The sequence below is a fragment of the Parasteatoda tepidariorum genome, chromosome 9 (genome assembly GCF_043381705.1).
Source record: "Parasteatoda tepidariorum isolate YZ-2023 chromosome 9, CAS_Ptep_4.0, whole genome shotgun sequence".
NCBI classification, from domain to species: Eukaryota; Metazoa; Arthropoda; class Arachnida; order Araneae; family Theridiidae; genus Parasteatoda; species Parasteatoda tepidariorum.
This window is the reverse complement of record NC_092212.1, coordinates 21,214,866-21,232,377: the sequence shown is the minus strand read 5'-3', so window position 1 is coordinate 21,232,377 and position 17,512 is coordinate 21,214,866. Positions and strand designations below refer to the sequence as shown.

The 17,512-nt window shown below is 27.3% G+C and overlaps 1 protein-coding gene across 7 annotated transcripts in view; it reads right to left on the bottom strand.

The window, feature by feature from the left end:
- LOC107445775 (rho GTPase-activating protein 29) overlaps positions 1–17,512 on the bottom strand; it is a 214,740-nt gene that overhangs the window by 3,503 nt on the left and 193,725 nt on the right. For 6 of the 7 annotated variants that reach the window (XM_071184734.1, XM_071184735.1, XM_043047841.2 and 3 more), the window contains 12 exons: positions 15,655–15,715; positions 14,743–14,806; positions 13,217–13,357; positions 11,077–11,141; positions 10,883–10,993; positions 9,631–9,711; positions 7,911–8,153; positions 6,352–6,468; positions 4,799–4,941; positions 4,591–4,688; positions 3,424–3,621; positions 1,390–1,526 (listed from right to left, as the gene is read on the bottom strand). In XM_071184734.1, coding sequence (XP_071040835.1) covers positions 1,390–1,526; positions 3,424–3,621; positions 4,591–4,688; positions 4,799–4,941; positions 6,352–6,468; positions 7,911–8,153; positions 9,631–9,711; positions 10,883–10,993; positions 11,077–11,141; positions 13,217–13,357; positions 14,743–14,806; positions 15,655–15,715 — 1,459 coding nt within the window. Of the gene's footprint in view, positions 1–1,389; positions 1,527–3,423; positions 3,622–4,590; positions 4,689–4,798; positions 4,942–6,351; positions 6,469–7,910; positions 8,154–9,630; positions 9,712–10,882; positions 10,994–11,076; positions 11,142–13,216; positions 13,358–14,742; positions 14,807–15,654; positions 15,716–16,716; positions 16,933–17,512 lie in introns of those variants that run through there. The other variant, XM_043047842.2, reaches the window with a different exon arrangement.

Here is a 17,512-nt window from a genome sequence, read left to right as displayed (position 1 = left end):
AAAATTCTATAAAAAGCAAAACCTTGTATTTCAAGGTTTGCATTATAAATATCTTCAACTGTATTTAAATTTAGTAAGGAGTAAAGACAAATTAAGTTTAAACTATTTTGATCTGAAGAACACGAAAAAGTTAATAATTTGACCCAATTTGAAAAGCACTTCAACTCCTTGACATATCATTTCTTGTTATAGAAATGATCTTTGATTGCACTGTAAACAACAACTTGCAACGGAATGTTGACAGAGATGCCAACTGCTCTGGACATGCCAAAATAATTTAAAAAAACTGTAAATAACTACTAACTAAATTTTGCAAATATTTGACTACTTCGCTTGCTTTTTAAAAGGTATAACATGACATAATTACTATAAAGTGGTGAATTATATAAGCCTAGGAATTATTTAGAAATAGTGGTGAATAAAAATCTACTAAATTGAATTTATTAAACCAAGAATCACAATTAATAAACTACCACTTTAAAATATTTATTTGCTGTCTGGAGCAAGTTGGCATCTCTGTGTTGAAGACATCTGAGACACGTCAATTATTGTTTTGACATAAGAAACAAATGACGCCTCCCAGACTTCATTGTAAGTCAAGGGGTTAAAGAATGCTGTGAATTGAATTTCAAGACAAAGTAATAAGTTTGCTCAAAATTTGCACACAGGGCGCATAGCCAGAATTTTCAACAAAAAATAAGCACCTTTTAAGCATTCAAAAAATATTTTTAATAACTTTCCAAAAGAAAAAAAAAATGATAATTAGGATCTGTGCAGTAACAAAAATTATTTTTTTCTATTGTTTAAAGTTTCTAATTTATAATAATAAAATCAATAAAATTCAAAAACATTTTCAAAAACTTTACATAATCATAATAAAATAATGAGTTTCTGATAAATATTGTTGAAAAAATTGTGAAAATCAAGCATTTTTTGTAAATTAGAATGACAATTGACAAGGCAAAAGAAAAAAAATCAATTTTAAAAGTTAAAAAATTAAGCACTTTTTACAAACCCTGAATAAAAAAAGCACTTTTAAAAAACATAAATGAAAAATAAGCACTTTTTAAAAACACTAAGCACCCTGTATATATTTGAACAAACCATATTTTCTCACATTTAAACAAACAAATAAGTTTGTTTAAATGTGAAAAAATATGGATTCCCCCCTAATTGCTAAAAAAGTAATAATAATAAAATAATGTAGTCATTTACAACCGAAACATTAGAAGTTTATGTAGTTTTCCAAACCTTTCTTTTCTGTTTTCATAGTCATAATTAAAAAACTGAAGAAATGAAAAGTTTTAGTAGTCAGAATCTCAATATACTTGCATTTCATAACAAACTCTCAATTTGAATGTATTTTATTGAATGGAAATCAAAACTTGCCTCAAAACATTCAAAACCATGAAAATAAACATAGGAATCACATTCTCTACATCTGGAAGGTGTTTTTAATCTTCTAAATGTATGTGTTTCTGCAGCTTTTGACATACATGGCCTTCTAGCTTGTCCAAAAGTATCCACTACAAAATATAAAAAAATAAATCAGCAATAAAATAATTTCAAGAACAATTAAATTGTTTTTAATCTTGAATTTAAAAAGAAAATTATTGAATACAAAATCATTAGAACCAAATTTAAATTTATTTAATTTAACTAATTAACTGACAATGTTTATTTTAGGCCTTATAATCAGCAGTAGAACAAAGTATGATCCAATAATAAACTTAAATTCTAACACTAAAAAACTAATTGTCAAATTATAACAGTGAAACAAAAATTACTAGAAATTTTTGATTGATGAGGTATTTTAAATAAAACTATTTCATACTGATTAGGGATGCATAGAAAAGTTTAACCGTAAGTCTTGGAAATTTTTGAACTTAAAAATATTCCATATTAACTCGGACACAATCTATATGTAAAAATTTTGTTTTTTGAGCCATAAAATTTAAATCATTTACCCATATTTCAGCAAATTCAAATAATCAATAATACATTTTAGATTTTTACAAAAATGCAAAACAATGTAACATTTATGTTAATTTCAGCTATTGACAGTTGAATTTTTGAAATGTTATCGCAATGCAATGCAATTTATAATTGTTTTAGCCTTTAAAAATATAACACAATATGTATATGTATGGCTCTCTAAGTATACATATTTGAAAGATTTCATTTTAAGATAACATAATGAGATTTGTGACAGGAATTATGCAATCATTCTATGCAACAGCAAAGCTAAGTGGTTTTATAAATCAAATTTTAGGCATTTTGTCAATTCCACAGGATTTTTATAACCTAATTCAGATATCTTTCTGATAATGCATTTAACTTATCACATTTTGACACATTATTACTAAGCAAAACTATGAAACTTATATTTTGCATTCAATTCATAACAATTTAGTATTACCAATAATAGATGCGGATTTATTGATTACTGCTTAGGTACTTACTGCATAGATTTTCATATTTTTAAATCATAATTTTGTAGGGTAATATGCATAAAAGATATTCATTGATTAAATTGCAACACCATAACCAAAATGCACAGCCAAATCTTAAAAAAAAATAATAAATAAAAATAAGCACCTTTTAATTAGTTTTTAAGCACTATATACATTAACAAAATGTAAAATAATTTTCAAAGACTCCACATGATCATGATAAAATAAATAGTTTCTGATAAATAACTCTTTTTCTTGATCATATTAGCCACCATAAAAAGATTGAAAGATTTTTCAGTTTGACTTCAGAGGGTGGAAAATGGAGCCTGAAATTGAGAATATCTTGCAAAATGCAGCAGAGTTGCACATGAGAGTGCAAGAATCTCAGCGAACCCAGACCAGTAGAGATGGACTCGGAAGTGTTTCATCCAACATGAAAAACTATTGGCGCTTTCATACGCTATGGACAGAATGGTATATAGAAATGGATTGCGGTTGAATGAATTGTGAAAACACTGAATAGAACAATGAGAAAATCATGCTTTTGCATAATATGTGGCAAAAATTGACATGGTAAAGAGAAAATCCCACATTTTTGAAAAGAGAACATTAAGCACTTTTAAAAAAAAACCCAATGGTTTTTAAAAATCAAAAATAAGCACCTTTAAACAATTTTTAAAAAGACTATGTCCCATGATAGCTAAATATTTCCCTTGAATCAGGGCATTGGGGGATATTACATCTCTATGGTTAAAACACATACTTCAAGTATTTGCAGACATATTTAAAAAAAAAAAAACAATTTGTTACTTTCTTTAATATTTAACATATCTGTTTCGTGAAACGGTAAGTAAACATGACTAAAATCATTTTAAACTTTTTCCTGCAACCAAATTGAAACCCATAATAGTTAAGCACTTTATGTTACAACATGTAACTTTTAATTTAATTGAAAAAGTATTATAAATACCATTGTCATGATCAGTTTCTAGTTCATCTCCAGAAGATACGTGTACTATTTTTCTGGCAGTTATGTGTGGACTAGCAGCTGGACTAGTGTCTTGGGATTTGTTGCTCGGACAGCTGCTCATGCTGTCCGAGTCACTTCCCATGGTGGCTTGAGTTGATGCTCCCCAAGCTTTTATAGGTTGTACAGTTCTGATTTTTTCTAGAATGAAAAATTATGCATGTTTGATTATGACAGAAATAATTCTTACTGAAATGTATTAGTCTAATTTCTGTTTTATAAAACCTACTTAAAGTTAAAATTATTCATCAACAGGATAGAATATTTTATAATCTTAACTTGTAACTGGCATTGGACTTCCAATCCAACTCCAATTTTAGGGCTTTTAATGTTCACCTCCAAAGAATTGCAATTTTTGGAGACCCATAAGACAAGGGAACTTTTGGATTAAGCATTTGGACAAACTAGCTTTTGTGGAGGACTTCTTGATGGAACTAACCTGCATTTGCATTACATGGAGAGGAAAATTAACTGGAGCTCCCACGGTTAGCCTGATGGCCAGGAGATTCTATCCCATGATTCGTCTATCCCTGAGGATATTTTACGTAAACACTGTGGTTCGTGTGAGCAGGGAGCCGAATTTGTATCAACCAATCACTTCCGAGATTCGAACTGGGGTCACCTCATTGGAAGACAAACACTATGTCCTCTGAGCCACCGTGACTCAATAGGATTGAATGTAAAAAAATATTAATTTAGAAACATTGTTACCACTGATACAACTTCATTGAAATAGTTATCTTTCTCGCACACCACTCAACCACGGCATAGCATCTAGCCAGTTTTTCAGGGATCTACTTTTTAACAGCCATGGCAAGAATGTTAAATTTTGACCACGGTCAAATGAAGTGGGCAGGGCTAGAGCTGCTATCCCTCTCACTACAACAAACAAGAGAACTTACGGCCATGACAGATTTAATAAATACTTTTCTACATATATACGTCAGTTGGTTAGTCGGTCGCCAGGATGGAACTTGCTACCCTCGGTTTTCTACCATTAGAGTGAATACTCCCTATGCCACTGCAGCACAGTTATCTTCTCAAGAAAGTACAAAAAGTTTAAACAAATCGTTACTCAAAATAAAAAATTCCAAATTAATAAACATTTACCTCGACTATCAGTCGACAGTCTAGGTTCCAAAAGATTGTGGTTGAGAATATCTTCATTACTCTCGTTTGAACCATTTGATCGCCTAGTTTTTTCTAGCCTAGAAATTCAATACATGAAAAATTTGACAGGGCTTCTATTCATATCAATTAAAAAAACAAGGAGTGCAATAGAAATATTGTTAAAAATAAATCAAATCTTAATAATTACCTATTTTCAGATGAATAAGATTCAAATGTAAAGGGAGAAGTTCCATTAGATACTGGTCCAGTGGGTTGTGGAAGTCTTTTAACAAATTCCATATATTGAGTTCCAGGTTCATACAAACGACTACTTTCACACAGGGTTTGGAACTAGAGTTAAGATACAATATATTTAAAAGTCCATATCAAGCAACTGAATTATTAATATTTTTTTATAAAATATAAAATGGCTATCTTGGTAATTTTAAGTTAGTTTAATTAAATATTTTTACAAAGAAAGACAAGTTTACTAGTAAAGAATCATTAATAACAAGCCAATATTTTATCAAAACTTCCCAATACAACAAATTATTAATGACTATTACGACATACAAACGACTAATTCATACAGGGTTAGAAACTAGAATAAGAAATATATACATATATGTGTAAATATAAAATGAATATCTTGGTTACTTTAATTTAGTTTAATTAACTACTTTTATAAAGAAAGACAAGCTTGTTAAGAAGTAATTATTAAGGAAATATTCTATAAAAATTTCCAAACACAAACAAAGTGAAATTGTTGAAATTCATCTAAATAAATATATCACAAACAAATTTAATACTTTTTACAAGGAGGTTTGAGTAAAAATAAAATAAAATAAAAAGTATTAATTGTCACATTGTAAGCGGATGAGAATAAAATACAAAATTTTGAATTTTATGATATTTTTTTTTATACATCTAACAGCCTACAAATTAAGATCTTGCTTAAAACATAACAGCCTAAAAATCTCTAAAATCAATTAAAGAGTTCTACAGCTTACACATTTAATAGGTCATTGATAATAACAGTAATAAAAAACACTTTTTGAAATGGAATTCAACCAGAATATCAACGATATTCTACAAAGATCATGTCTTAATAATAATAATTTAAAAAAAAATTAAAAAAATGAATTGGTTCAAATTGTTACTTAGTTCTATTTCATTAACCTTGAAAAAAATACACAAGGTTAACCTAGTTAATCTTATGTATTTAACATAAAAACCAAGAAATCACTTAATCAAATCAAGAATTTAATTTTTTAATAATTTGAAAAATATGAGTTAATTCAAGTTACATTTATGTCAGAGCATATAATGTGGCAATTAATATTTCATTTGTTCAATACGAAATTAATATTTCGCTTGTAAATATTTGTTAAATTTTTAAAAAGTTTTTTCAGGCTGTACATTTGTTGACCGTACTTTTATAAAACAGTCATCACAAGAAAATCTTGCAGCTCCTATATTTAAATAGTTTGTTCTCTGATTACTCTCAGTCAAATTTATTAACTGGCAATACAACACAATTATTAAGTTTAAAAATAAACAATATTGGATTTCAAATCAAAGAATATTCTTTTTTTGAAAAATATTAACGCTATTGCTGTGAAAAATATAACAAGACTAAAAGAAGTGTAGTTTTTTTGTGATTGGACATTCAAAGTTAAATATTATCTAAAGAAGAAATATAAAAATTGAAGGTAAAAATTACATTAAAAAAAATTTAAATGCATTAAAAAAAAGCCTTACCTGAACAGGAGCATGAGCTGATAAAGTTGACTGTAGTTGAAAATATCCAACAGTTACCGCTTTCATAGTTTGGTCACATTGGTATATTAATTCTCGAACTTGCTGCAGTACTTCACACTGGAAAATTTTATAGAATTTTTAATATAAAGTAAACAGTTTTGAAAATAAGAAATTTTCATCAATTACCTTTAATAATATAAATTCATAAAAAATTTAATAAATCAAATATTTAAAATATATTGTATATAAATATATATCACTATAAATAATAAATATTCATAGCTTATTAATGTATATACAAAACACAAATATTGCAACAGCAATATTGTATTAGACCAGATGAAGTTTAATTTCTTTACATTCAGGTAATACTTTTTTTTTGGAACAAATATTATAAACAAAAATAAATTGAAGAGAACTCTGAAATATGTATGAAGTTTGATGAAAATTGTTCGTTGTAATATGTTCAATGTTTCCAAAAATACTAAATTCTTATTAAATACAGGAAAAAAAGTTAGGTCTTGTTCAAAACAATTATTATAATGAATTAAATCTACCAGTTTACAGAAAATAACAAATATATAGATAATTTGCAATGACTATAAGTTATTAAATTATATTAAGTTAGTTTTTTTCTAACAAAAATCAGCTATTTTTTTTTAAACAAGAATTGTTTCAAGACTAGACTAGACTTGACAAGAATGTGACTAGTTACTCCTCCAATGTCATACAATAAGATGAAACCCAAAAATTGCTAAAATTATTTTACATATTTAAACATCCTTTAGAAATAGATAAATTTTTTAAAATTATTAATTTCATGGATATTTGAATCATTAGAAATTTCTTGAATGATTATCAAATGATGCATTAGGTATTATTAATAAAGAAGTATTAAGCATTGTGATGGAGTAAATGTAGTGCATAATTAACATAAAGATGTTGATTTCAAAAGCATTTACGATGCATTATTAGCAAGTGCATGTACATCAGAATGTCTACTTCCTTTCATGCAAAACACTGATTGTACTTAGCTTTTAATAAGAATAAGGAGAACAGAATAAATAGTTAATAGGTCAATTTTAAAAATCAAGCACAGGAATAATTCCTATTGTACGATTTCTAAATCGTCTGAATACGAATCGCAATGCATAACTTTTAAATCAGGTTAATACGAAAATTGATCTTTGATATTAAAATTGCGCGAATAAGAATCTCAATATTGGCAGATTCCAGCACAGTACCAAATATTCAAAAGGTGAAAATCCACCAAACAAAAAAGAATAAATTGGCAAAAGAATCACGTTTATGTAAATGTCTCATTAACAGGACTTAGCAAAAGTTTTAAAATTTTGTTGGATTATAAGTCTTTAATTCGCAGAAGTCCGCAAACTAATAGTCTTGAGATATGCCAAATTCTGCGAAATATTAGAGGAAAAATCACATACCCTGCTTCTAGTTTTTATACCTGGGAGAATGATATGAAAAACTCAGATAAAAAAAAAAGAAATATATATTCGTTTGGAAAATTTTCTATATCTTGAATAAAATGAACTTACTTTAATTTTTTCCAAAGAGAGCTGTCTTTCATTAGCATCAAGTATACAAGATTTGTAAGTAGTTTCAGCTTCCATTGCCTTTTGTAAAGCATCATCTTCAACCCTACGTTTCTTGTCTACTTTGCTAGCTTCAACTCCTTCATTAATCTCTGCTCGTACAGCAGAATCTTTTGCTTTTTCATATTCTTGTTGTCGTTGGAAATACAAGGCCTTTGCTTTTCGTAAATTTACAATTGATTCTTGCTATAAACAGAAAAATAAACATCTTAGTAAAGAAGAGACATTAAATGAAATGTTATCTTATAAAATGTATTCAAATTTGGCAAGATTTCAAGTGTAAATAATTTATTATAAAATAGGCTTTCAGTTTTTTTAAAGCACTTTAAAAGACTTGTCTTGTCAGAAGCTAATATGATAAAAACTTACTCTTTTTGTTGAAGCAAAAACAGATTAAAAAATGCACAAAAATTAAATTTTGCAGCCTGAACTGGTATATTTAATAAAAACAAAACAATTGATTAAAGTGCATCACAAAAAAAATAAATTTTTTTAAATATGTCTCATTTTTAATAATAATTTGAGACAGAAGGTTTTAATTTTTTTTACAAGAAATTAATAACAATAATGATAGTAGCCATTCAAAACACTCACATTTTTTGATGCAGAAAGAATATTTTGTATAAAATTTTTACAGAACATATCTAAAATAACAGATGAGATATTGTAATACCACACAGAATGTTGTGTTTTTAAAAAATTATTACATTTTTTTACAAAATGGATAAGATTTAAATTTTTACAACCTAATAAATTAAATATATGTATATATTTTTTCATTTTGAGAAACAAATATCTGAATAAGACCAGTAAAAATGTAAGATTTTGAACTATAAAACTGTTTCAAGAAAAAAACATCTTTTGTTCAACAGTAATTATGAATAGCATAAGTATTTCAGTTTGTAGTAAATTTTTAGACACAATTCAAGCAACTAACTTCTAAAAGACAGACAAATTCGAACATTTAATTTTAAATGTGAATGTTCAAGTTCAGAAACCCATTCAGTTTAAGATCCTTTTTACAAAACAAATCTAAGATAATAAATGTTTAGTTTTAAAAAAGATTTTCTAGCTTGAATATTGAGTTCAACATGTGTTATTAATAGTTTTTTTTTTTGTTGCAAAACTCCAGCAACATATACTACATTTGATCATCCTTCTTTTTATAAAAAATAAATGTAAATTTTTAGAATAAATATGATTTAAGTAATAAAAGTCATTAGGTTTTATTACTTAAATTCAAATGAAGATGCACGTTAAAATTTCCTCACAAGATGGACAAGGCAATAAAATGATAACCACGTTTTTCTAGAGTTGATATTTATATATCAAACTAATTCTTATATAGGCACTTTCTAGTTTTTTTTAAATTTTTAATAGATAATTACGATATACATGGAAATATATTTATGCTCACAATCAAACAGTTGTGTATTACACCAATAATGCTTTCCTGAATAATTGGAAAATGTGGTTTATTGCATCATATTTAACCCTTAAATATAAATAAAACACACTGTTATTAGATGTCAGGGAAAAACATGCAAACTTCTAATTGTTCATAATGAAACAGTGGTATTTTATACCAAAAATTCTTTCCTGAATAATCTGAAAATGTGTCTTATCATATCACACCTAGTCCTTTAATATAAATAAAACTTACTGTTCGTTTTAATTCTCTATGCCAAGTTTCTTTTATTTGTTTGCGGTACCTCTCATGTTCATTTCTTCTTGCTGTAAGAGGCTAAAAATGGAGGGAAAACAAAACATGTAATGAAGCATAAATAATTTTATTTACAAATAATAGAGAAGCATGAAATATCAATATTACCTTTATCATGAATCCTAGTGAAGCAATTAAACAAAAAATAAATTTAGCTTAGAATTAGACAATAAAGGATTTAACACAATTTATTTTTTACCTTCAGTTAATTTGTATCTGATATTCTACATACATGCATTCTTTCTATTTATATGTAAAGTACTAACTTTTTTTAAAGTTTCAAAATTTTTTATGCAGGAAAGGTATAGTTTAGAAAAGTTTGGATAAGGATAATATACTCCATAAATCAGTTTTTGAAATTTTTTTAGAAACAGGCCTTAACAAAATTTAAAAAACACTATAGAGCAATATTGTACTAAACATGACTATTTCCGGATTGAGTGTTTAAATGTATTAAACTCTTGGATATAAGAGAAAGTAAAACATTATAGAAAAAGCTGCATACAAAGCTTCAAAAGCCTCTAAAACTTTACATAGTTTGAAAGTCAAAATATTTCTTAAATCAGTATTAAATATTTTAGCATTAAAAATAAAGATAAATTCTATTAACTATTATCAAACACATACTTAATTACAATATAGAAAAAATCCAGACTCTAAGAGAATTTTTTTTTAATAATACATTCAGAAAAACATTATCAATTAGTCAATTTAAAAATAGATATTTTTTTTGTGTTGGTATATTGAGCTAATATACAATTAATTTGTATCTAATATTCTACTTATATGCATTCTTTCTTTTTATTTGTAAAGTACTAATAACGAGAAGTGGAAGTTTTAATAAACGTAATGAATAATATAATGCAACAAATTTTATTTACATAATTAACAAAAATTTGATACACAAGTAAAAAATTAGTGCAACAAAATGTTCATAATCTAATATAATGATTAAACACATCTAAAAAATTTTAGAACAATACAAATAGTCTTATTAAATAAACAAATTATAAATCTAATGAAATAATAAAGTGCTCTATACTATATTTCTTTAAAAATTTTAAAGTTGAAAACATAACAAACGTTGTATAATGACTTAGAAAATAATAGGCAAATTAACAATTTATGTGCAAAGAATTCAGGATATGTACAAAAAGTATTAAATATTTTAAAAGTGTTAAGCAATACAAACCTCAATAAATTTGTGTCCTTGAAGTACAGCACAGGTTTTTAAACTTGTTTGCCCATTATCATAATCCTGGTCTAGTGCCATATAATAAATGGATTGAAAGGGTAAGAAACTCTAGAAAAAGAACAACGATATTTAAATCTTTAAAAAACATAAGCAAAAATTAATTTGATGGATTTGAAATTAGTATGTTATACCTCTTCTTTTAGTATTGGCCTCATAGTTTGCGCTAATTTGACTAGGTTTTTGGCATGTTCAGCTTCTGCAATATATAAGAATTTTTTCATTAGATATTCTTACAATTGAGCTTTTAAAAAATAAAACAAACACAAAAATGAAATGAAAAAATTCTCATGGGAAAAAGCCAAACGTTTTTCATAATAAACATATTGTAATTAGAGCTAATTGATATTTACAATCAGTATTTTCTATTAAATATTTACTTCAGAATTTTCACATGTCCCAAGCATGTCAGGCAGGATAAGTTTATAGCCATATTTAAAAGTAATAACATAGATTAAAATACCCACAAGAACTGATACGTTGGTTATCTTTTAAAAAAATACTAATTTACTTAAAAAACAAATTTATTACCATGACAGAGAATAAAATGAGAATTTATTTCTTTTAAAAATGTCTAAAAAAGGATTTTCTTAAAAAAAAAGAAGAAAAAACAGGCTTACTAATAAAAGTGCCATATTTTACTTAAAAAAAAGAAGAAAAACACATGTAAAATAAAAATAAACATTTTAATAACTAATCGTAACTGTTAGAACATAACACTTTATATTGGTGCACATACATGAATCAATCATGAATCTCAAAATGTAACATTTACATAAATGTTTCTTGTTTAATATTATTATATCATAGAAGTTTATTTATTTATTTAGGATAGAATAGTTAAAAATCACTAATGAAAGATTTTAAGTCTTCTCTCATTAAAATATCAAGGAAGTATGAAAAGATTAAAAATGTTAAGTTTATTGACAATTGTTTTAGATATTTTTATTTCAGAACAACAACCTAGGTTTTATTTAAGACACGAAATATACTTTTACTTATGCCCCTAAAATATTATTTGATATTATTTATTAATTTATTTTATGATTTTTTCATCAAATATTTTTTCCCCATCCCATTTTTAAATTTAATAATAAATGCAATAAAAAGGAGAATAAAATTTTTTCTCATCTATTATTCTAGATCCAAGTAATTATTAAAAAATACAATGTGATAAAAGAAAAATTAACACGATATATGGCAAACAATAAAAACCTGGTTTAAAAAGGCAATACTCTTTAAAAGAGTATTGTATAAAGAGTATTGTACTCTTTAAAGAACATAATTTCCCATCCTATTTCTTAGCTTTTAGTTTCCANGTTGAAATTGATCCATACTTCCGTTTCGACTTAAGACATCCTTGAAATTTTTTTTTTTTAAATATACGAAGACTAAACGAATAATTGATATCACGTTGCTAGTTTACGAGCTTGTTGCCAACCGTGGAAAAATACGCATTAAAAACTATAAAAACAGCAAGATACAATATCAATTCCAACTATCGAGAGTACGAGTTTCCCCACTCCTGAACGGACGTCACTCGATAACGACATGTGACGTCATTGCATTCAACTCCACACGAAAGAAGAGGAAGATTTCACCCGCCCCCAGTGTAAGGGGGCGGGTGAAATAGGAGTGTTAAGAGGTAACGTTGAAGAGGGGGGAAATAAAGCATGTTCAGCTACGCTTCAGGCAGATGGTAGTTTGATAAGAGGGGATGGAATTCAAGCTGAAAGAAAAACTTACTTTCGTGGAAAAATTAGGTAATTTTGAGTTTGGCCGTCGATCGCAGTAAAATTCGGGAGTTTTTCAAATCAATTCCGGAGGGCGGGAGAATAACTCAAAATTCGGGAGACTCCCGCAAAATGCGGGAGAGTTGGCACGTCTGTTTCCTAAATAATCAGAACTTTAGTTCTATGAATTATAGTTCTGGAGAAATGATAACTAAAATAAAACTATTTCCAAAGAAAGGATGGAAATGTAAATTTTAACTTACAATTTTTTTTTCTTCTCTTAACATCTTTAACAACTTTTATTCAATGCAAAACGCAATAACTTCATCTCATTTGTTATAAACATTTGTTCTCAATAATATTATGTAAACATTAATAGTCTAAGCAATAATTGAAAATAATGCAATGTAATGATAATTAAAATACACACATTAATAGTTATGGTATTAAATAAAAAAAATTTTAATAATACAATAATAATACAATGTATTACAATTTCATATAATCTATGTAATTATTGTACAGCAACCACAATAAATACCTGCACAGCAGCGCTTTTCAATGTAAGTCATCACATCTTTAGCATACTTTGACCATACTTTAGCTCTTCTTAATGCCAGATCAACTCCATCATTTAATCTAGCTAAGCGGGCATCAATTTCTTCAGGTGGGAGAGTAGAAACTTTAACAATACAATATAAGTACGTGAGTTTATTAATGATAAATACGACACAAATTTACAATAATATCCTTATGACACAAAAATATAAGTTAATAACATTTTTGCATAATTTGTTAGTTACTAAAGCAAGTTGGGTTGCAGATTGAGTGATAAGAAACATTTTCCTTAATAAGCATTGATTTATTAACAATTCAGCTTTGGTTTCAGGCTCTAATTTTTCATAACTAACACTGAAAGTAAAGGAAATAGAGGAGAAGAAGAAGAGTTTAAAATGAGAATTTCTTGCGTTAAACAACTACGATAAAATTCATACTTTTTTTTTACGAAAATGTGAACAAAACTTCAGACCACATTTTTGCTATACGCAGCGATATTCCATCAGAAAAATAAATTTAATTTAACATAAATTACAAAACATAAATTATTAACAAAATAAAATTGTTTCTTAAAAACAATTTAATTTAAGAATCAGTCAAACTTTAAAATTATCGTTACACATCATAAATCATCAAATCGACTTTAAAATTTAAAATACCACACTACCACAAAAAGGATTAAGAGGAGATTGACAGTTAATAGCACTTTTAATTAATCTAAAATGAAAATTCTACGGAAAGTATTTAAAACCGTAAACAGAAGATAATGTAGGTATCTTAACACTACAGCATAATAGAAATATGTAGTTTTATTCATAATCAGTTAAACATTAAAATTTTTAAAAATATGTGTAATTTTATTCAGAATCAGTCAAATTTTTAAAAATATTTAAAGTTTCAACAGGGTTCCCACTCAGTTTCAGAAAAAAAAATTCTAGACATTTCCAGGTATATCAGGAAAATTTCAATGCAAACTATACCATGCAATTTTTCATCAGAAAACAATGATTTTTTTTTAATAATTGTAATATCAAACATTAAATTTTATGAGCAAAAACTTATAATAGAATGAGAATGGAAACATGGAAAAGTTTCTCTAAAAAGTGGACTTTTATAAAATAATTTCAATAGATAGGTTTTTTGTAAAAAATTGCAACTTTCCTTACTATTCCCTGTTTTTAGAGTTAAAATAAAACTCAATGACAATGACTTTCCCTGTTCTCCCTGACCCATGTGAGCCTCGTATAAATAAATATGTTTTTCTGTTTGTTTGTGTACCAATGGCAAACTTTATTTTTATAAACAATTTTATACTGCTAAGTATTAAGGAGGACAATAAATTAAGGCATTTGTTATTAAACCTCTCACAATAAGATGACTGCTATTTATATAATACCTTTTTCAGTTATCTGTAATTTTATAGCAGTTGCCTCTATAGGTAATTTCTAGATGGAAAATGATTATCACAGTAAGTCTCATTTAAGATACTTGAAAATCCTAATTACTCACCCAATCTTTTTTCTCTAACGAAAGGATCACATTCACCATCAGCCGATAATAAGTTATCACAGGACTAAAAGATAAGAATTAAAAATTTTTTTTTAAAATTATCAAATACTGGTACATTTAATAAGAAATCAAAATGATATAAAGCAAAGATTCCAAACATACAAAAAGCATATAAAAGTAATGGGAATTTTTAATTGACAGTAAAACATGATTTTTTGAAGTAACATCATAACTCTGGTGAAAATATCAGCTTTACGTTGAACACTTTTTCCATTACGCAACTATATGTATTCAGGGGTCCATTTTTGTAAAATTGTGAAAAAATTACTCATAATTTCTGAATATAAAATAAACGTTAAGTCACATTCTTTCAAACAGGCTTTTGTGAATTTGTGCAAATAGGGTCCTGTTATTGCAAAAAACTTTTTCAAGGAGTTTTTTTAAATTGTAAAGAGATACAAGATTATGCTCAACTCTGTAAAATTATAATAAAAAAAATTAAAATTTAAAAGATAAACAGCAATTGCTGCTAATAAATTAGAGATACAACATACAAACATTTAGTATTTAGCCTACACTGCTGAATGCAGAATATTCATTTCAGACGAATAAAGGAAGAAGCGTCTGCCGAAGACAAAACTTAGTTCGTTTACATCCGTCTCCCTCCCCCCTGGGAAGAGTTTAATCGATTAACAAAACATTAATGAAGATAAACAAATTTGTGAAGAGTCCGATTAAAAGATAAATTATTTTGTGAAAAGTCCGTTTTTAAGTTAAAATATTTTGTGAAGGGTCCGTTACTATGTAAAGATATTTTGTGAAGGGTTTGCTAACGGACCGAAATTTCTTCTAAACAGGCCCCTGGTATGGCATTAAAAGAACAAATGGGTGAAGGTAAAAGAATTTACTTACTCTTGTTTTTGGTACTGGCTGTGAAGAACTGTCAAGGTCACCCATCAAATATTCAGACACCCTAAGGAAAAAAAAATTATTGTTAAACATAAATGATAAGAAGATTTAAATGAATTTGTATAATATTAAAGTAAGTTGTACAATTTTCTATTCAACATAATAAAACTTTATAGCATAAAAAATACCTTCAAAACTCCACAATAAATAAGTTTCAAGCGTTCATTGGGCATAAAAAATAACGAAAGAATTGCTCATTTTATGAATTTTATAGTGGAATTAATATGTGTGTAAAACTAATTGCTAATGCAAATACTATGACATTCAGAAACAATACACAGACAATTGTTAACCTTCTAAATGACAGTATAATAGAACATATATATTTTAAAAGGTCAGTTATATTTATTTGGGTAATCCCATATAGCTACCTGTTTGAATCAACTTAAATCACTAAGTGAAATTATCCAGTATTTATACTTGGAATAAATTACATCCTATTGGCTACAAGTTTTAGCCATTAGGTTTGTCCAATGCTGTGTTGCTTTTTTCAATTTCTGACTTGCCACTGCCAAAACTTGGACTAATGATTTTGTCACAAGTAACAATACTGAAATATGCACATATTTAGAACGATTCTTACATTGTACATTTATAAAACTCAGTATAGATTTGTAATGCATGCACATCATTTTTCCACCATAAAACCACCTGTAATAACTAAGACAAGAAAGTGTAACCTATTTTATTACAACTTTATTTTTGTAAAAATATTGTGTACCTATTTCTTTTCTTAAAGAATACTGAAGTTTAAATACTATTTTTTAGTTAAGCAATAATTTCCTTTTCGGGCACAATTACTAAATTGTAGAGATCATAATTTAAAGATCGCATGCCGATATTAATCTCACAATTTTGTTAAATTTTTTTTACGAAAGAAACAATAATAATAATGATGCAATAGCTCCAACATGTCTCAGTTAACAGTATATAATAGCAAACCAAATTTTAGCTTTATTTCATACTGAAATATACATTATCCAGTAAATTTTCAACAGAATTTACCGATGTCTTTGGTTATCACTATAACTAAACGATCTCTTAAATCCATAGCACAGCATGTTGCTACTCTGCAAATCATTCAGCTAGCTTTAAATTAGAAAAAGAAATATGAATGTTCTGATTTTATTCAAAGTTTCTGTAATTTTGACATAAAAAAACTTAAATATCTCTGATTGGAGAACTTTTTAGTTGCCATTAGTAACTAGTTCATAAGTATCCGCTAGCTTGTTTCTACTCATGCTTTGCTCTGCTTTGGAAGCTTCACAGGGACCGTTCTCACTGCATACAAAAGAGAATCTGAATGGCAGAATTTTGTGGATAAAAATATCTCACCAATCAGGAATCATTATGCTGCACATAAATGTAAATCGCGCATGCGCGGGCAGTTCATCTTGTAGAAGCAGTAGCTCAATGACGTTGAATCGGACGGTTTGGGAAATATCCCTGAGGATAATCCAAAGACATGCCATTCTAATTTTAATCCTGTTTCGATAGCTCGATGACCTGTGTGTGAAGTTGAACACATTACGGTAGAACAGTTTAACGAGGATTGATACAGCTCACCATCGGTTACTTCTCAACTGATCAAAGTGGTCACCCACCAGCTCACCGACTGCTGACAGCGATGCTTGACTTTAAAGATTTACTGGGAATCGTATCTAGATCAGTTCATTGTGGGACATGTTAATCTTTATGGATATTGAAGTGAGAATAAATTAAATTAAAATAAACTAATTTATACGATTTATTTTATTTCATTCACCAAATTGGTTTAGAAATTTAAATTTACTTTACGTTC